At 38.9% G+C, this 21,882-nt stretch overlaps 1 protein-coding gene and 1 pseudogene across 2 annotated transcripts in view; one reads left to right on the top strand and one right to left on the bottom strand.

Moving 5' to 3' along the window:
- Positions 1–4,472: 4,472 nt before the first annotated feature.
- LOC125163555 (40S ribosomal protein S6-like) lies at positions 4,473–5,225 on the bottom strand (annotated as a pseudogene).
- Positions 5,226–17,967: 12,742 nt separating this feature from the next.
- SYNPO2 (synaptopodin 2) overlaps positions 17,968–21,882 on the top strand; it is a 172,061-nt gene continuing 168,146 nt past the window's right edge. For both annotated transcript variants that reach the window (XM_047855475.1, XM_047855476.1), the window contains exon 1: positions 17,968–18,231. In XM_047855475.1, coding sequence (XP_047711431.1) covers positions 18,127–18,231 — 105 coding nt within the window. In that variant the 5' untranslated portion in view covers positions 17,968–18,126. The remainder of the gene's footprint in view (positions 18,232–21,882) is intronic.

The raw sequence follows: 21,882 nt of genomic DNA, 5'->3' as shown, positions 1-21,882 counted from the left end.
CATGATTCCTGCAGTCTTGAAATTATACAATAAATAAGCCCGAGTGAGGCATGTGTTTCAGATGTCCATAATTTAGCCCAAAGGTGCCTGTTCTATCAAGGTTTATAGTCACCAAAAAAACCCAAAAACCAAAAACCAAAAACCAAAAAACAAAAAACAAAAAACCACCCTCTGTCGTTCAACCTTTCAAACTTCCAGTTTTAGGTCCACACTCTGCCTACACTATAACCACCCTCATCCAATAACAAGTAATGGAGGTCTTATCTGGAGGCTCTATGAAAAGGTGAACTTGGCTGTGAGTTAAGCCTCAAGAGGCCAAACCTTTTCCCATGATTAATATCAATTTCAATGAACATCAAAATTTTATATATCCCTCATGTCAGTTAGGGGAAAAATACATTCAAAATGTTTCAAGATAAATGCAGTTACATCACTCTCCGGTTGAATAAACAAGACAATGATGGCTATAATAGTGCCAATTCTCTGTATTTAGTGGATCTATTAAGTAACTGAAAAGACAAGTAAGAACACCTGGGCATTATGGAGTTAGCAAGTGCAAGAAGGCAACTCTGTCCCTGTCCACCAGATAGGTCTAGGGGAACAAAGGGAAGAAGGTGGAATTACTAAAACATGGAAATTTGAAGGTGGGACTGAGTGGGGCTGGCCCAGACCTCTGAGGGGGGGTTGCCGTTTGCCTGGTGCTGGTGTTTCTGATGGGAGTCATAAGACTGTTTCTGCAAGTGTTTGAATAGGTACAGACTGGAATTAATGGCTGCTACTGGAACTTACTGCTGTAGGAACAGGAAACAATCTGATAGGAGCAAGCTGCTTCTCTCTTATCTGGCTTTGCACTCTCCCTCTAGCGCCCCCTATTGGCAGACTTAATAAGGAGCTGCAGGCAAAGTCAAAATGCAGTTTGAGAGTCCTAACCCAAGCTCAAGATCCTACCCAAGAATGGGTGGATTTGAAGCCAAGAAGCACAGTATGATAATTGGTATACTGAACATAGAACCTTGAGGGGCGTATTTAGTGGGTGGGGTGGTGAAGGGGGAAAAAAGATTATAGAAGGAGAATCAGCTTAGTAAATGTAGAGAAGGACATAGGAGGCTTTTAGCAGCACTAAGTACTGTGGCTAAAGGAAGACCATTGGTTTCACAATTGAGATTTGGCTAAGAAGGCACTTGTAGAGTCACTGAAACTGACATTAGATTATAATAAAGTGGACAAAGTACATGTTGACTCTTTTTTCAATAACTGCAAAAGGAAGGAGATAGGAGAATAATCTAAAAAGAAGAAAGACTATAAAAGATGGAAAAAAATGAGTGAAGTTATAGAAAAAAATTATGTGGAAAGGAAGGAAGTAGAGCCATTTGTAGGATGATTTTAACCTCATCATTAAGGTAAGTGATAAGGTGTTTTGCTGAGAAACAATGTATCTGTAATGGGATTGGGACCTAGAGGAAGGAAGATGTGGAATTTAATAAGGGCAGGAATATTCCAGACCTGAGACTGTAATAATATAACACAGTGATTTCTAGAAAATGTCTAACCCAATTCAGGATTAAGAATTATATATACTTGGGGGGTATGTGTGTGTAAGATTCTAAGCCTCTAATTTGTTCCCATAGCCCAGGGTTTTTCAAATTAGGTATTGTTGGCATTTGGGGCCACGTAATTTTTATTGGGAATGGGGGTTCTGTGCTTTTTAGGGTATTTAGCTGCATTCCTGGCTGTTACTCACTAGATGCCCAAAGCAAACCATCCCCTCCCCCACACCATGATAATCAAAAATGTCCCCAGACATTGTCAGATGTCCCCTGGAGGCAAAATTACCCCTGGCTGAGGATCACTGAGATAGCTCCAGGAGGTCAACAAAGGTTCTGCTGATTTGCTGGTTCCCAGCTGTAGTGCCCCCTTGGCAAGTCCATATTCTCAGCTTCTCATCTTCTCTGGAAGCTCCTTATCCTGATTGGTTCAGCACTTCTGATGTCTTTAAATGGATGTTTAAAAAATGTGGCTTGTCTGGTAGCCTCTGTGACCATTTTGTTCTGCTGAAAGAAAGATATTCTGCTAATATTTAGAAACACAATTCCAAGGAAATATCTTTTAATATTATTATTTTGCTAGTTAGTTATATTATTTTTCCTTTATTCTAACTACTGATCATCAAGCTTCAGCTCAAAGGCCAAATACAGCTCTTGCCTGTTTTGGAAATAAAGTTTTATTACAACACAGGAACACTATCACTTACAGATTATCTGTGGCTGCTTTTGTACTAAGACTGCAGAGTAGTCACCACAGAGAGCTAAGGCCCTCACTTCACAGTTTGTCAACGCTTACTTGAATACCTTGAAGGTAGGAACCAAGAGCTTGTGTCTCTAGTGTCTAATATATTGTAGCCAAATGACTGCAGTTTTGAATTTTCTTAAATTTATCCAAAAATATACATGGGACTCAATAATTTTCTTCTAAATGTCTAAAGGCAATGAAAGATGTCACCATATTTGTGTACATTATTATGTGTTATTTAAATCAAATGGCATGATTGGTTAAAGAATAATGCCAAAGTTTTATTTTAAGAGTAGAGACCCAATTCCTGGATGTGCCCATTGTTTTATTTTTTTGTTTTCAGTCATAGACCACCCTTTTCACTATCTATGTTACAAAAAATATATATATTATTTGTGGAGTGCCTGGGTGGTTCAGTTGGTTAAGCATTCAACTCAATTTCCGCTGAGGTCATGATCTCATGGTATGTGAATTCAAGCCCTTGCTGATAATGCAGGACCGGCTCACGATTCTCTCTCTCCCTCTCTCTCTGCCCCTCCCCCACTTGTGCTTTCACTCTTTCTCAAAATAAATAAATAAACATTACAAACAAAGGAAAACAGTTTCATCAAAAATAAATATATTATTTGTTACAAGGAGCATAGGACAAAGTGAATAAATTTTTCAGTATGAATCAGTCATTTCTACAGAATTTTTAAAAACTGTATTTATCAAAGGTGGTCATTTACTTCCTTCTTCAATTAACAGAACAGTTCCACATGCATCTTTTATATGATGCATGCACTTATCACACGTTTTCTCTGAAATTCTTCTGAACAATATAATAATTTATATTTGATATATTTGATAATGTATTACTTAATAAGAATGTCTTCTATGTAGTTTCCTTCAAGAGTAGATAGCCTTTGAAACAGCTACCTTTTTCTTTCCTTCTTTCACAGAAAAATGAAATAAAGGTAATTAGTATAATAGTAGCTCACAAATGGACTCACGAACCAAAGAAAGGAAAGGAAATTATTTACTAAGATTTACAAGGTTGCTGAGATTAATTGTCCTTGGACCAAAATATTAGTGTTGTTGTATATACATTTGTTACCTGTATGGTTCCACTTAAAAATCTTGTAATTCTTATTAATGATTTCTTCTACTAATTTTTTGTGATGAATATTATTAGTTGGATGTTATCCTAAATTATTTTGCATCTTGAATATTAACATTTGTGTATTTGTCATTCCATTAATTCTGTGAGAAAAAAGCACATTTGCCATACTATAAATCTTATCAGTCTTTGAGCAAAAGTTACTTAAAACTCTGAGACAGTGTTATTTATGATTTTGGGTTGTACCTGGGTAGCATCTATCATTTATTTACTCATCTCCTGAGTGCTATTGGTAACCCTTAATGATTTACATCCCAGAGTTTTCTTAGCTAAAGCAATTTTATAAAGAAACTAAAGAGTTTGTTTTTGAAATCGATGGTTATACTAACTAGAAAGCATGCCTCTGCTTTACAGGGCTTAAAACAAAGTGTCTTGCATCATTCCAACATCTGGATTTCATTTCTTGTTAAAGCAGTATAAGATGGATTTGGAAAGAATGAAGTGAAATCAGTTCTAATGATCATTATCTTAATTTTGGACTGAAAATTTCCCTGCAAGTCAGGCTCTGTCATGTTTAACTTTGAATGTGCACTTCATAGGAATAAAAGTTGCAGTGACCTAATCCACTCCAATGCTCCCTCTGACTTTAAAAAACTACTTAATGAAACATTTTGGAGTAAGAGACATAATCTTACTTGAAATTTCTGTGCAATGGCTCTGTTGGATTTCACATTTATATTTTTCATTGCCTGTACTTGCTAAAAATACTTTATTCCTCCAAAAGTACAGTACACTTGCTCTAGATTTTATAGCTTTTTAAATTGATTATCTAAATTTTGGTAATTCTTGGATTTTTAAAAAGCATTAATAAATGAGATACCTCAGAAAGAATGTGTTTGAGGTATCTCATGTGTGCATTAAATTTTCCTGTAATGATAACATAACATTTTTAAACCATCAATCTATGCAAATGTTCATGCATGTTTATGCATGCCTTTCAAAAATTTTTTCCTTTCTTAATTTTATTTTTGATGTCTGATCTTATTTATTTGTTACTCTTTAAAAAAAATCTCATTTTTTTTTTATTGGACTCAGACTTAGAGGTAGAAGCTCTCAGAGAAGACAGCCTCTGTCTCTTGGCAATCTGTTCCAGGCATTTTTCTTCGGCCTCCTTCATTCTCTTGGCCAAAAGTTTGGCGTATTCTGCAACCTCGTCCTTATTTTTCTTAGTATGCTGTGTCTTTAGAGGAATACACCAACATTTATGCTGGAGGACACGTGGAGTAACAAGATATTGAATCTTGGGTGCTTTGGTTCTAGGTTTCCTACCTTCTTTGTTTAGGGACTTTTCACAACATACTGGTGAATATCATCTTTAGAAAGACTGAAAAGGTTGTGGATTCTGCAAGCTCTTTTGGGCCCCATAAGACAAGGCATAGTAGTATCAGTAAACCCAGGAATATCCTTCTCCCCCTTCTTTTTACAACGACCAAGTTGAGCACAGTGAGATTGGCATCCACAATGCAACCCCGAAGAGATTCATGCTTTCTTTCCCAAATGCCCCCCATCTCTGCCCAGTCCTCCTTGGTTTGTAGCAGGAGTGCCTCTTACTCAGCAGTAGTCAGACAGGGCCATGGGTCACAACCCCCTGCTTCATGGGGAAGCCTTGTTTGTCATTGCCACCACAGATTCAGCCCACAAAACCCTTCCAGTCTTCACCTAGAGCATCAGCAGCCATGGCCGTTCACTTCTCATGAAAGATATGAAGTTTGTGTTCCTTGTCCACTTCAATGAGTTTTGGGCAGCCAGTAGCTGGGAAAGAGATATTCTGCTTCATCCTGAAGCAGCCTACTGCCTCCGAGGTGCCACAAAAAAGAGCTCAAAAAAACTTTCCTTACATTTTTTTGAAATTCTATAAATGCTTGACAGGTGACTTTCTCAAACAGGACTTTAAAGTTTTATGGGGGTGCTTGGGTGGCTCAGTCTGTTATGCTTCTGTTCAGGTCATGATCTCACAGCTCATGAGTTCAAACCCGGCATTGGGCTCTGTGATGACAGCTCAGAACGTGGAGCCTGCTTCAGATTCTGGGTTTCCATCTCTCTGCCCTCTCCTGCTCACACTCTGTCTCTCTGTCTCTCTCTCTAAAGAATAAATAAACATTTAAAAATTTTTAAGATTTTCTTTTCTTTTTTTCTTTTATTTTTTTAAAGTAGGCTTCACACCTAACTTGGGGCTTAAACTCACGACCGTGAGATCAAGAGTTGGATGCTCTACTGAGGCACCCAGGTACCCCAAAAAGTTATTTTAAAAACTGCTGTTTAATTAAAAATGGAAAGAAAGACTTTTCAAAGGCATTTAAAATTGTTGCAGAGAAGGAATTTTTCATATATGACGGTCCTATTCCCAGTAATCCTAACCATTACTAGTATCAGCACTAAAAAGGAAGAAAAAGATAGGAAGAGTAGAACTAGAGATATGATAAGAGACCTGGAAATTTTATTTCAAATGACAAACTGCTGCTGGAAGTCAGAGCTCTTAGATGCTGGCATAATTACACAGATTGAAAAGAAGGAAAATGGAAAGAATTGCTATCCTTAGATATATCTAAGGCCAGATCTGGCAAAGCTCTGGAAAACAAAATTCAGGAAAATACCCAGAATGTGTTGTCAGGGCAATGGCCTAAGTAACTTCCATATAATTTCTCTCTGTGTACCACTGATGTGAGAAGAGGGCTCTGGAGTTTGGTTTGCTCTCTCACTGATTTCAGTGTGACCTTAGGCAATTTATTTGATCTGACTGCCAGTTTTCCCTCTCTCCAGAGAGTTTAGAAAATGACACATACTTGGTGGGGCTTAATGTTTGTAACCACTTCAAGATTTCAAAGAGAATATTTTCATGATGGAAAAAGTATTGTTCTTTGTCACTCTATGTGTTGGTTTACGAAAGTTGAAACCTGGAATTAAAGTCCAAACCAGGTTTAATATGTTAGTTTAAGACTGCATTTACTATGTTTCCTTTGCATTCAATGTATTTCTATGCAATTTCATTCCATGTGTATTTACTGAGGAGCCACTATTGCTTTCCAAAAACTCAAAATCTTGGGCCCATAGAAATTGGTTCATTGACCATGTTGGAAGTCCACAGGGTTCCCTTGCTTGCAGAGCAGAAAAAGAATCCCCCAAGTCCCTATCTGGTTTAGCAATTTCATTAAATCTGGATGTGATGCACAGTGGAAGATAGTATAGTCACCCCATCAGCAAATATATACTATTTGAGATGCTAGAGAATTAGGAGAACCGAAATGAAATCCCAGTCATGGATGAAACCAGGTTCTCTCTCAGGAGCTCATTTCACAGTTCTGCTGAAGAGTATAACAATATTTCTACTACTTCATGTTCTTCTGAGAAACCTGAAAGATAATGAATTGGGAAAATGTCCTTAATCAAAAAATTAATGAATCACTACTAATTATAACAACCAAAATACCGAGTGCCTCCTGTATTCCAGTACAGTGCTAAGCATCAATTTGCCTCATCATTTCTTACAGTGCATGTAATTTTTTCTACACATGAGGAAACAGAGGCCGAGGAGCCACAGTAACCAGCTAGTGAGGGTGGGGTGTGGTGGGGGCAGAGCCAGGACACAAACCCAGGCCTGTCTAATTCCAAAGAGATACGAAAAGTCATGAATTCCGGTCAACTGAACATATGGTCCTCAAACACAGTAGTGGCCATTTTACTTCCTCTTTCCTCAGTTATTGCTAGCTGCCTTGTAAGTAATTATCAATTTTCTAGGAAATTCCTCACTTTTGTGGGAGGCCTATTGCACTGACCTGCAATGGAAAGCTATTTCCTTCCAAAACCTGTCAGCTAAGGCATCTGTGTTCCCAACCAGAAAGATCCACCTTAGGTAGCCAAGGGAGATGTTAAAGGAAAGGTTTAGGAAGCAGTTACTATATGCCAGGCACTTGTTTAAATAATAGATGTTTAAAAATATTTCACTTATTGCTAGAATGACTTTGAAAGAGAATACCAAGGTTCAGGAGAGAAAATGATGCATACAAGGCTGGGCAGTAAATAGCAGCAAAGCTGGGGTTTAAAGTCACATCAAGCCCCCGACTCTTCATCGCCTCCTCATGACAAAAAGCTTTCTGCTGAAGTAGCCAACCCCATGCCCACAACTTTATTGTTCTTCATAGCACTTGTCCCCATCTGACAGAATATAGGTTGTCTTTATTGTCTGCCCTACCTACTGCAATATGAGCTTCTAGAGGGCAAGGGCCTTGTCTGACTTGTTAATTTCCATGTCCCTGATGCCTAGAACAGTGACTTAAATAAATAATAAACATTTTTTACGTGAATAAATGAATTAAGGCAGGTTTTAAAAGCCAGGGTAGATACCAAGCTTGTGGCAGGTTGATAGCAGAGTATGGTTTAGTCTGGAAAGCCTTACTTTGATACAAGAAAATGCAGCAATTTGAATCTATTTTTGCTTAATAGGTTAAAAGTGATTCCTAACTTAAACTACGACCCATATTTAAAATTTGTCTTCAATATAAAGTTTCACTTAGGAACCCCCTCAGTATTATCTATTTATTAGGCATTATTAATACTACTATTGAAACTTCTAGGCATTTTGACATTATAAATGTAAGCGTATCCATTTTTAATATTATTAATTTCCAGAATCCTAAGGGCAAAGCAGATATTTTAATTCATTTTGTGAAGCTTTGAAGTAAAAGAGGAGATGGAAAGATTGATGAAAAATGAAAAGATCAGAAGAGGGACAACTAAGTTATGAAAATCAAAAAAGTGTTTATTTTATCTATTTAAAAAAGCCCCACACAAATTAGCTAACTCCCACAAACGTATCAAAATTTGGATAAATAATATACATATATTTAATATGAAATTTATTGTCAAATTGGTTTCCATACAACACCCAGTGCTCATCCCAAAATGTGCCTTCCGCAATACCCATCACCCACCCTCCCCCCCTCTCACCCCCCCCATCAACCCTCAGTTTGTTCTTAGTTTTTTAAGAGTCTGTTATGCTTTGGCTCTCTCCCTCTCATAAATAATATTTTTATTAACTATGACACACCTCTTTTTCCCCTACTTTTCTTGCTTGAATGTTCTTTGATCTCCTCTCTGTATGACAAAAATTTCACGATACCATTTTTTTCTATTAACATGTAGCATAGTTAACCGATAGCAGTTTTTATTATTGGTAATTGGGTTGCACACAACATGGGACTTCTCATACAGAACTAATCACTGTAATATGGCTACAAGTTTGTGCCCATAAACATAAGAGTTCTAATAAATTCTGTTTTTTATAATAGCCGTGGAGAATGTATGGTGCATTTATAATGTGTGTGCTGCATTATCTGGCATATTTCTGGAAGGGGGCACCTTTGCATTTGAGTAGGCATCAATAAGAAATGAATTCTTCCCTGGCAATTCTTATATTTAGCTATGGAAAGAGTCTTCCACAGACTAGTTTGTGGCGCTGTACATTTCAACCTGTTTTCCTCTACTACACAAATACATAGTGTCAGCACCCTAGTATGGGCTGATGCTATGATAGGACCTCTGGCCCTGCCCTTTTATGTTGTCACACCAGGCGAATGGACACAGCACATGGTGGGACTATGCCTGGAAGCTATTCATTCCTATGCTGGGCAGCTGGCAATAACTTCACATGAATGTGGTTGTGAAGCACATGAACATATTTCATGAAACCCAAGCTCAACAAATCCCCACCTTGTCTTCCCTTTAGCTGGATTCCGGAAAGGCTCATGGCTCCTCCACCATTACTTGCAGGGGAAGTTGGAGCGAAAAAGACAACCATCTTAACCGAATTTGGTTGAAGTATTTTACCTTGGCAAATTTTACAGCGGCATATGAACATGTAAACACATTGCTGGTGTTCCTTCCAGAGACTTGGAAGGGATCCCAGAAGGGAGGGGTCATGAGCTTGAGGTTCACTAACTTCATATTACATTCTCCAGTAATGGGCACACATCTACTACAGTTCAGCTACACTAACCTTCATCTCTTTTTTGTACAAAAAGCATATTCTGCCCTTCCTGCCTCTCTTCCAATCAAATCCTTATTTGTGTCTCAGCTCTGGGAGGTTTTTCTGATCTCCTGTGTGTATTACTCCCCTTACTCTCTGCCGAATCATCCCGTTCTCTTTTTAGCCTCTATTTCTCTCTGAAGCTATTTTGTTTACGTACTTATTATCTGGCTTCTCTGGTAAAATGTGGGCTCCGTGAGAGCAGGAATGTTGTCTGGGATGCTCACAAAAAATCATTTGAATGAATGAACTATAAGCTTAAAAATGTGTACTCTTTTAAATTAGCTCAAGACTATTATTTTATCATTTTAATAAATTTACTCCAACTCTGGTCCCCATCTCACTGAATTGGCCACGTCCTTCCAGGGGTTTGCAAAGTTGTTGGGATTTAGCAGAGCAACTGGTCAACAATCATTTTCCTTCACTGGTCACTGAACTGTCCATGGTTTTGGCCAGCAGTCAGGTACCTAACTGCTGCTTCTTGACATGTATGTGGCTGAAGAACGTTGGCAAAGGTTGGGAGCCCTCCTCTTGGTGTCTGGCCTCCCTCCAGAGACCCTATAGCTGTTGCCCTCTTGCCGTTAGTTCCCTGGAAGCAGCATGGTGATCAGCATTACTGGAGAGACCCACAGACAGTTAGACAATCCTAGCTAGGACTAAAGCCCTGCCTTGCTTTTCTCAAGGGAACTTTCTTTGCTTTTCTCCCCTCTTGGGATCTCTTGGAAAGTCATTTCATGGAGGTTAGGCCTTACAAAACAGGGAATCACTGGTGTTACCTTCTATTCTCCCTCAGCAAAAGTCCCTGAGTTAAGGAAGTTGTAAGGGTCTGACTACTTTCTTAGAAGAGGAAGAAGGGGGAAATCTGAAGAACAAAATTATCAAAATCTCAAAAATTATTCTGTCACATACCTTTTGTATATTGCAAAGGAAACTAACTGGTACTTAGTTACATACTCTCTGTAGGCTCTGCCTCCCTGTTATGGGCTGAAATTTATCCCCCAAATTCATATGTTGAAGTTCTACTCTCCAATATCTCAGAATGTGACTGTATTTAGACATAAGGTCTTTAAAGGTAATTAAGTTAAAATGAGGTCACTAGAGCAGGCCTTAATCCAATACAACTGATTCTATATAAAAAAGAGGGGGTTAGAATGTACAGGTACAGAGAGAAGATGATGTGAAGGCATTTGGAGAAGACAGCCATCTAAAAGCCAAGGAAACAGACTTCAAAAGACTCTGTGGACACCTTTATCTCAGACTTCTCATCTTCAGAATTGTGAGTCAATGCATTTCTTTTCAAGCCACCTTGTCTGTAGTACTTTGTAAAGTACTTTGTAGTACTTAGCATCCGCCTAGCAAATGAATATACTACCTCATGCTGCGAGGTTGGGTAAGGCAGCGTCTCTGGGCTCCACGTAAAGGTAGGAGTTGCCGGTGTATCTCCTTAGCTCTGCAAGCCTCAGTGTTGGGACTTTGAGTCACCACCAGCAGCAGTGGTAGTTTCTCCCGAAACCACATTCAGTCTCCAAGCAAGAGAGGGCATGTAGATGAGCAGGGAAAATGCTGTTGGACTGTTGGAGGGTGTCTTCTTTCACACTGCCCCTTCTCTCTTGTACTGGAATGCGGCAAAGCAGCATCACCACCTGCTCAGATGGCATTTCATGCACGTGCATTCCAGGAAACAGCACAAATACTCGAGTCACAGCAGGCCCTAGTGGGGTCAGCAGATAATGGATTAGTGATTCTCCAATAGTCGGAAAGTTTCATAACTGCTTAATAGGGGTTTGCAAATATTTGTCATCATGTTGATTATCTGTGTATGTATTTTTTAACACTTAGGATAAAATTCTGTTATCTGTAATTAATTCCAACTATCATGTTTCATCCAAATGTTAAGAATGATCATTTGAAAAGATCTTGTTGTCTTTGTCTGGGATATGAATTTCTTCCCACATATGCAATTTCATGCCTAATTGCTCTCAGTCCCTTTGTGCAGAAGGAAAAATTAAAACAAAACAACAATGACAAAATACATTGTTTCAAAGCTCCAAATTTTAATCCTGATTTTGGAGGTTAAAATTTAGTGACAGTTCCAAATATTGATTATAACCCATGGAAAAAATGATTTTGTTTGTTTAAAAATATAGATGCTATCATTTAAATTTTATCTTTAATAGTTCATTGACTTTACATTTTACTTAAACATTATCTTTACTCTTTCTTATGTTTCAGATAATGCTATCCGAAATACAAAACATGCATTATTTACTAGCGAAGTAGCAAAATGATATAGTCAGTAGACATCATGAGTCACATTTTCAGTTCATTTTTTGAACTGAATGCCCTCCAGTCTTTTGGAGAAAACAGATGTCTGAAACTATTTTTTTCTAATATACTTATTTAACCCCATCTTCATTGTCCTAAAATGTACACACACACGCACGCACACACATTGCACGTTTATAAAATATGCTTTTGAAACTAAAACTTTTAATGTGTATGTATCCCATAGGGACTTTAATCCGCGTGGTTTCATTTGGTGATTTATTCAGATTTAACTCACATAAATACATTAGCTAATGTTGTAAGATACCTGCTAGGTTTCTGTTTTGTTTTTTTAAAGCCCCTTTAAAAACAAATGTTTAATAAGTTCTTTCAGAGAGAGAGGGAGGAGGGTGGGGGGGGGGTAGGGCAGAGAAAGAGGGTGAGAGAGAATTCCAAGCAGGTTCCATGCCATTAGTGTAGAGACCAGAGCCCAATGTGGGGCTCAGTCTCTTAGTTCATTAGATCATGACCTGAGCCGAAATCAAAGTTGGATGCTTAACCACCTGAGCCATCGAAGCACCCCAAACCCTTATAATTTTCTAAGTGATAAGAACACTAGGAGTGCCTCTTGTTTTTATATTGGTCTTTGACCTTTGTTCCTGATACAGAATTCCTGAAATCCTTGTAATTTCTGGGGTGGTGAGAGTGTCTTTTGTTCTTATGAGGTGATTCTGGGTGGACTTCTGGATGAGAGCTGGTCATTGGAAAGATCAAGCCATGCTTAGAAGCTTGAATTTTCAGCCCTGCCACCCATTTTCTTGAGAAAGGAAAAGAGCTGAAAATAGAGCTAATGATCCATCATGCCTACGTGATGAAGTCTGTATAAAATTCCATAAGTACTGGGCTTGGAGAGCTTCTATATTGGTGAACACATGGAGGTGTTGGGAGAGTGGTGTGTCTGGAGAGGGCATGGGAATTCTTCATCCCTTCTCGTATACCTTGCCCTACCTATCTCTTCCATCTGGATGGACATCTGTATCCTTTATTATATTGTTTAATAATCAATAATCATTAATTAATTAATCAAATCCAAGGAGGGGATCTTTGGAACCTCTGATATATAGCTGGTTGATCAGAAGCAAAGGTGATAATCTGGACTTGTGACTGGTGTCTGAAGTGTGTGTGTTGGGGGAGCATGTCATGTGGGACTGAGCCCTTACCTATGGAATCTGATGCTATCTCCAGGTAGATAATGTCAAATTGAGTTGAATTCTTAGATATTTTGCTGGTGTACTGAGAATTGCTTGCTGGTGGTGTGAGAGAATAGCTTACCCACTCCCACCTCCACATATTCTTGAGTAAAATATTGAATTAGAAAAATAACAAAGAGGCATGAGCCAGCATAGGTAGCAATGTGAAATTATTGTAGAATAAGTCATTCCTAATGCAAGATTTTTGTTTTATAATGTGGCTTCGCAATTCATGTTAGGCTCAATAATCTTATTGTGCTGTCAACATTGGGAAGGATAATATAGGTATTATTTGCTGAATGAAGAATTAGTGGATGGTAGTATAAAACAACAGATGATATATTGTTAAATTTTTTAAATGGCATTGAAGTAGAGTTAGCCTAAGAAGGTAATTTTTTAGTTGAAGTATAATTGACACATGTTACATTAGTTTCAGGTGTACAACAAAGTGATTTGAAAAATCTGTGTTATGCTATGCTCACCATAAGTGTAGCTACCATCAAAGAAGATCATTTTCAAAAGCACTTGTCACTTTTTTTTCCCTTAAGAAAAAGAGTTTTTACACTCGCCTTGATTCTTATATCCCAAATAAAATAAAGAGCAGGCTGTGTGCTGTTTGACCAGGGCTCTACTTCCATTTCTCCACTAACGTCTTGTTTACTTTGTTGGGTCTGGGACTTGATTTCACCCTCCTTGCAGGTGACTCAGTTAGCTTGTTAGTGTTTCATGGATGCTGGAAGAAGAAATGAGATTCTTCAGTCAGAGACAAAGAGCTTTCTTACTCAAGATATAACAAGCAGCATGAACATCACCATATTTACAAGCTTATATTGCCTCAAATTCCATTTATAGGAAATGACCCAGATGCATGCTACACACACACAAAGGATTTCCATATCAGCTAAGGTACACTAAGCCTGTTGAATCCATTGCTTTTATTTTACTTTTTGTTTGCAATCAGCTTGCTCTTTGACCCACCTTGAGATATTACCACATCCTGCTACAAACATAACCCTGAGAAATAGTTCAGGAAAAGAAACATTAGGACCTTGAATTCTGACACATCCAGAAAGACCTTCAGGAGCACTGAAGAACCAAGGAAGATTCTCTCTCCCAACATATCTTGTGGTAGTTTCACCTTCACATTGACTTCTCCCATTGGATGTTATCAATATCTATGGGGGGTAATGATATTGCCCCTGACAGCTTTCTGGAAGGCTCTTAAGCTTCCCTGTGGTTGGACCGTATACAAATTAATCACTAGAGCTGGGGGAATGTCCTTGACTCAAGCCTAGGTTTTGTACCCATTCCTGATATAAGCTCTGTGTTACAGAGAAAAGATTACTCTGACTGTCTTAGATCAACCAGCTTATCTGTGCTGCTGGGGTGGAAGGATCAATCTTACTGAATCTGGTAGTTACTGCCCAATGGGGGACAGGCAAGATGTTAGGGAGACAGGCACAATATATTCCATATGGTCTCTAAGTGGTAGAATTCAAGAATTTTGCTCTCTTCCAGATTTTTTTCCAAGTCAAATGAAGTAAGAAAAAAAGAAAAGAAATGAGAAATCTTTGACTCTCTCTTCTACACCTTTATTCTGGGAAATCATATCTAGTCTTTCATTCTACTCATAATGAGCACCAGTTTGGCATCAAGAATTGTGTTAGACCTGGGGATACAATTTCCAATAAATTGAGGACATCTGCTAATCTCACAGGGTTAATAACCTAGTGTTGGGTTCAGACAATTTAAGAGACCATTCGAATGAGAGGGAAAGTGCAGAGTGATGGCAGCACATGGAAGGAATACCTGTGGGGGAGGAGGGTTAGGAAAGGCTTCCTGGAGAATGTGACCTGTAATCTGAGGCCAGAAGGATGAGTAGGACTTATCAGGTGATCTATGTGTGGGGCGGACTAGATAGCTTAGAAGAATGACTTAGATGGAACCAAAAAAGCAGGTTATAGAAAGGAAAAATAGTTCTGTGTGTCTGAGTCATAAAATTCAAGGTGAGAGATGAGGTGGGAGAAGAAGTGAGGAATGGGGGGCAGAATGTGTTCTCTATGCAAAGGAGTTTGGGCTATTCTGAAAGTCCTTGAAGACTTTATTATTATTTTTTTAAACTTTTTTCATGTTTATTTTTGAGAGAGAGAGAGAGAAGGAGAGGGAGAGAGAAAACAGGGGAGGGGCAGAAAGAGAGGGAGACACAGAATCCAAAGTAGGCTCCAGGCTCTGAGCTGTCAGCACAGAGCCTGATGTGGGACTCAAACTCATAAACCACGAGATCATGATCTGAGCCAAAGTCAGAAGCTTAAGCGACTGAGCCACCCAGGTGCCCCAGCCCTTGAAGATTTTAAACAGAGGGATAAAACAAGATAAACGTTGCATTTTAGAAATTTCACCCTTGCTGTAAAGTCAAAAATGAGTTGAGGGTGAAAAAAAGCTGGGACAAATTAGTTAGGAGATTGCTGAAACCAGGACCAGAGATGGAAATAACCACAGTAGTGGGAATGGAGGGAAGGGGTGGATTTACATTCTACTTATAATTTGGATCCATAGGTCTTAATGAGCAGTTGGATATAGGAGATGTGCATTAGGGAATACACAAATCATGGAGATAGGATGGCAATGATAAGAACAGGCATTTTAAATTCAGGCAGGCAAAGGTTCAAATCTCTACCATGTAGAATCTAAGACTGAGTTAATTACCAGTAAAAGGGAGACACTGATAACTACCTAGCATGGTTACTTTGAAGATAAATAAAATACTCTATGTCAAGGTCCTGACCCAGATTAAATCTTCACATTAAAGCAATATTTGAGCCCCCGGTTGTCTGGAGGAACTGGTTGGTTGGATGGAGAAGCTATTCCTCGAGTTAGCAGATAGGAGTGTACCTGCTGCAAGTAGCGATGAACTGGACCTACAGCAGGTTAAACAAATAGGGTCATTTTTCTTGCACAGTAAGGAAACTGGAGGTGCACAACTATTGGCATTAATTTTATCAGCACTGGAGTCTTTGCGGTTTTCTTCAGCTTTACCTCATTGTATGGCTACCCCCGTTCCAGCCTCCAGCATCACATTTACATTTAAGTCAGGGTTGAGGGGAACCAGACATAAGAGAAAGGTAATAAGTTTGCCGATTATCCTGAGATGGGAAACACAGGAGGAAAAGCAGAATTTGGAGGAAAAAAAAGGAACTTGATTTTGAGTATACAGAGTTTTAGGTTTCTGTGATAGGTTCACAAAGAAACAGGTTTAATGAGCAGTTGCATATATTGGCCTGGAGTTGAGGAATTGTATCTGAGATTGAGGGGGAAGGTTAAATTCTATGGGGTGAATGAAAGAAGCCATAGAAAGGATGTAAAGTGAGAAAAGTAGATGGGGACATAGCTCTGGAAGAGAACACACACATTTAATGAATTAGTAGAGGCTGAGGACTACCCAAGGCCAGAGAAGAGTGGCTAGAGATGCAAGAGGAAAGAGCGTGTTGTGTCCTCGAATCGAAGCCCAAGAGAGAAGACAATCTAAGGGGGACATGGTTAATAATCTCAAGTGCTCACAAAAGCAAGGAGGTAGTAAGTGACCTTGCCGAGAGTTTTCCCTCTTGTGGGGATAGAAGCTAGACTGAACTGGGTTGAGGAACAGGAGGGACACGAGAAGGTGGAAAAAGAACATGTAAAAAGTTCTTTTTCTTTTGTTCTCAGAAGTCATACTTTAGGATGTCACTTATAAAATTATATTTTTTCAAAGAAAGACTTTGGGGAAGCCAATTCACCTCTCTGAAGAGAATCAAACTTGAGATGCCTGTCTGGTCCTCATGCCCTTCAAAGGGTCTCTTTGAGAGCCAACAGTCTCTGGTTATGTTGTCTTCCTTACCCCAGTGAGAAAGCACAAACAAAATCACTTGACACGTTTGGCTTCTGGGGAACAAGGCTGTATGGATGTTCACTGCACAGTGCTTCCTAGTACTGAAACAGGCAGAGCGTCTGGAAGTCAATTTTGTTTGGTACCACATGTAACACAAATCATTCCCTACAGGGATGAATGTCATGGAAAATAAAAACATTATGGGAAAATAAAAATGTTCCATTTGCACGATTTTTGGTAGATTATATTCAGATTTTAAAACATTGAAATCAACTTTTATTTTGGACCACCCAGACTCAGGAGAAGTGATGAGGGATTATAAAAATAAAAAACTTGTAGGTGACATTGTATGTAGTTGGCTATTTTGGTTTAAGAAGTTTCCTTCCTTCTGAACAGGGAAGAAAACGAAACGCTTATTTAAATTTAAAGCAATCCAAACCATTCAAGAGCGCTGTTAAAAGAATATAATTTCCAGGGGGAAATCCTTCCCCTCACCTTTTCTTCTCCTCCTTCTCCCTCTCCTCCCCCACCGCCCAACCACATCCTCCGGCTCTAAAATGTATATACCCATCTGATAGTTCAAAAAAAGCACTTTTCAGAGTAGGAGGTTTTGAGGGAAAAACTCAAATGTTTTGCTTTCTTTTATTTCCTCTTATGGGATTAGTTCTGCAGGCCGTAGACAGTAAAAACTTAGAAAAATAATAATTTCACCCACTTTCACTCCCTTTTGTCTGTTTCAAACGTCAATGTGGTTCTTAAAACATTTATTTGAGAGAATGGAAGTGTCTAGTAGTTGAGTTCTCAGAGCTCATATTGGGAGATGACACTCGTGGCCTGGAGATTAAAACCTTCACGTGTTCTCTACTATTTATATGATTATTTAATGAAAGTTTTTCAATCATTCTTTAAGTGCTCGCATTAAACGTGAGTGCTAGGGAACTCTTGCTCCACCGCCCCAAACCCGCTCCAAAAGAGGACCTTCTGCGGTGAGCGAGTCTCCTTCCCTTGCTTGAAGTGGGCTGAACAAAGGAGCGTGACGCAAAAGTGGGCGGTGTCCTCGATGCCAGGGAGCGCTTCTGCCTCCTTGTGAATAATTCTATTAGCTGCGCTAGTTCGCGGCAGCGGCGGCCGGGACGGCGGCCGCAGCAGGAGCTCTGCCTCTGCGCTCCCCAGCCCTGCCTCCTTGGAGGCGCCTGGGGCTAAGCACACATCTCAACCGCACGGAAGCCTCGTCTGTCTTTTCAGGCTCTTCATGCTACCCAACTAAAAGGAGAAAATGGGCACGGGGGATTTTATCTGCATTTCCATGACCGGAGGGGCGCCCTGGGGGTTCAGATTGCAAGGTGGCAAGGAGCAGAAGCAGCCCTTACAAGTTGCTAAGGTAGGACCTCCGAAGAGATGTTATCACCGCTCTGTGCTGGGAGGGAAGGAAGGCAACCTGTTGATGGTTTTATCAAGTGCTGATTCAGAAGGTTATGTATTGGTCTGATTTTGGCCCTGATGCTAACTTTTCCCAGGATGCGGGTTTGTTCGTGTTTCGAAAAAACTTTCGAGTAACATATAGCATATATACAATTAACCAGTAACTGAAAGAAAAAAAAAAAAAAAACAAGAGTGCCATATTTATCAGCTGAAGAAAAGTCTAGTTAATCAGCTTCTCTGACAACCGGCAAGACACTTGGGAAGTTTCTTCTAGGCAATATAGAATATGCAGTTGCGTTATTGTTTCATGTTACTTTACTTGGTTCTGGCAGAAGAGAAATGCTCAGCTCAGCATAACCAATTAGCTTGGCTTTGGGGGACTCTTACAAAGCGTTGGTAGTGACATTTACAATACAGCATTTCTTAAAAGGCCAATTTGGGGCTATAATTTTAAATATATGATTAAATGTCATAAAATCTATTTGAAAGAATATTCTCTTAAGGATTTTACAAATAAATGCAAAAATCTACCATCATGTGTACTCACCTAGTTAAGTGCTCAAAATAAAATTCAAAGACATTAGAAATATATTGTAAGTAACTTATAGGAAACTTTGAAATGCATGCAAAAATGATTTTAAATGTTTTTGTTTCCATCATATTGATTGTTTCTTGCTACCAGTTTGCTGGAAGGGATCCGATATAGTTTACATTGGGATTCAGATAAAATAAACTTTAAAATGCATGAAATTAATGCAGACTTTTACCTGATTTGGATACCAAATTGTAGTATTGTATGAAAAACATGTTTGATTAATTTCCTCTTTATAATTATATTAAAAATGGATCTAGAACTTTATGAAATATGTGGACTACTGGCCTTTGTAGTTATTCTTTCTCTTGGCTTTGGCTTTTTTTTTTGCTTTTTTTTTTTTATGTTCACTCTGAGGAAAGGAGCTTCTTTGAAATTTTCTGCTCCCAGGCTTCCATCGAAAAATCCTTTTGTAATGTGATGGTGGAATCCTGCCACCTAGTGAAAATTTCAAACATCAAGAATGAAGCATAAGACAGAGGGTGAAAAGCAGAATTTTTAGAACTGGAAAGTTTCTCAGAGACTTCCAGTTCAACCTGCGGAGTTTAGATAAGAGCCCAGAGAGTTTAAGTAACTTTCCTCTGCTTTAGACTAGCAGCGATCGAAGAATCCGGAAAGGAGGTTTCATTGTGTTGCTTTAGGAGTCCATGGCAGGAAGCATCAGACAAAACAGTAATGACAAATTTGGAGTATGCAGAATTCACGACACTGAACTGGAGTTGTTCTGAGTCTAGAATAGCAGTTGGCTGGCTCCAGTTACTGAGATTTGGGTTCTAATTCCAGCTCTGATCTAACTTGTAGCGGGCCTGTGACAAATCTCTCACCCTTCCTGACTCATCTGTGGTGAGGTGTTGGGGGTGGGGGGAGAAAGAGGCAAACATTTTGAGTGCTGTACAAAAAGAGAGAAGTAAAGAGGAAATTGTACTCTACCATCAGTGAGGTTCTAATATTGCTCTAGTTTTATTGTCCTAATAGTATGCAACTTTAGAATCACTTGCCTCCCAGTTAAAATGTAGGGACAAAGGTGGCTAGATGCTGTTATTCCAGTAGTTCTTCTGTGGCCAGACCTTAAGAATGGGTTGGGTATTGGGCTTCTCCTGAGTCCGAGATGTGCTTATTTCAAAGTGGACCTATTGTCCCTCTCTCTCTCTGCCCCTCCCCTGCTCACAATCTGTCTCTCTTTCTCAAAAATGAATAAACATTAAAAAAAATTATTAAAAAGGGAGGTTACCTGAGTGGCTCAGGCGCTTAAGTGTCTGACTTCAGCTCATGTCATGATCTCATGGTTCCTCTGTTAGAGCCCCGCATCGGGCTCTGTGCTGACACCTCAGAGCCTAGAGCCTGCTTCGGATTCTGTGTCTCCCTCTCTCTTTCTGCCCCTCTACTGCTCACACTCTGTCTCATTCCCTCTCAAAAATAAATAAGCATTAAAAAAATTCAAAGTGGAACTATTGTGTGGTGATTTTTTTTTAAGAACTGATTTTGTTTTTGAAGAATTGCTAGTGAACAGTGCTTTGGGAGCATTTCTCTGCCGATGATGTCTCTATTGAAAGGATTCAGAGAGGATATTACATGTCTGAGTGTAAAAAAATTCGATCCTTCTCTTCCCCCCAAGTCAACTTTCCTAAAATACCCTGGCAATATATTTGTGGTTTTAAAAAGACCATTATTAAAGCATTTGAATGTTTGGTTTAGTTTTCTAGTTTGTGATAGTATAGTGAATTGTTGATTTAAAAGTATTATGAAGTCGTCTGGATGTTTGCCTTAATTCTTGTGTGTGTGTGTGTGTGTGTGTGTGTGTGTGTGTGTGAGAGAGAGAGAGAGAGAGAGAGAGATACACTACAGACTACAGTCTACTTTTCCTCATATGTAAAAAGTGACTAGAAAGCCTTCAAAAGAAGAAAAATTTCTAAGTTACTATGGCAATGCCTACTTTTGTTGGTCTATTTTTTCCACTTAACTCAAACTCACATTTAATTTCTTATGCTAGCATTATTTGTTCTAGAAAACTCTTGGAGCAAAGTGCTTGTCACTTTGTATGTTATCAAGTCTATGACCTCACTGGGATTACTGTTTTTCATTTAAAACATCGAGTCCACTCAGTTCCAGGAATGGTCCCTGGGCTCAAGGTGAAATGAACATGGCATGGACTTCCTCCTCTTCCCAGTTACCTACAAGAAGGAGGATGGAGAGGAATGGGGTAGAAAGGCTGGGTAGGGATGGTTGCTAACAAACACAATGCTCACAGTTTTGAAGAACATGCAAAGGATGAATTTGGAATTGAAGAAAATATACATTAACAAAGAAAAGGAAATTCCAGACAGTGCTTGAATCATGCTCCCTTAAAATGGGGACACTACAAAGCAGTTCTATAGATAACAAATTTTTGGCTTGTTTTAAAATATCTAGTGTTCAGATTTTTTATAATTCTGTATAAAATGAAAATCTAACAAGCTGAAATAGTGAAAAAAAGCTAATCTAATGTTATTAACAATGAGTAGGAATTAAGTAGATTATAATTCCCTATAAATTATAAATTTATAAATATGTAAATATAAATATATAAATTATAAATATCCTTCTAGTGACACATTTAGTCACTTTTGAGAGATGTTCAAACATTTTTAGTACTTGACTGGCTGACTGAACTGTAGGCAAACTCCAACTTTTAAAGATCACTAACAGAAATATTAATAATCAAATTTTTATAACATTGAAGCTGAAAGCCATAAAATTTGGATTTGTTTCAAGAATAAATTGAACTTTGGGGTCTCCTGGGTGGCTCAGTCGGTTGAGTGTCTGACTCTTGATTTTGGCTCAGGTCATGATCTCCTGGTTTGTGAGATCGAGTCCCTTGTCAAGCTCTGCACTGATAGCACGGAGCCTGCTTGGGATTCTCTCTCTCCCATTCCCTCTGCTCCTTCCCCACTCATGCTCCCTCTCTCTTTCTCTCTCAAAATAAATAAATAAACATAAAAAAAGAATAAATTGAATTTTTACAAGGCCCAAATAATCAGT

This window comes from Prionailurus viverrinus, chromosome B1, assembly GCF_022837055.1.
Source record: "Prionailurus viverrinus isolate Anna chromosome B1, UM_Priviv_1.0, whole genome shotgun sequence".
Classification (NCBI taxonomy): Eukaryota; Metazoa; Chordata; class Mammalia; order Carnivora; family Felidae; genus Prionailurus; species Prionailurus viverrinus.
This window is presented reverse-complemented; position numbering and strand designations above follow the sequence as displayed.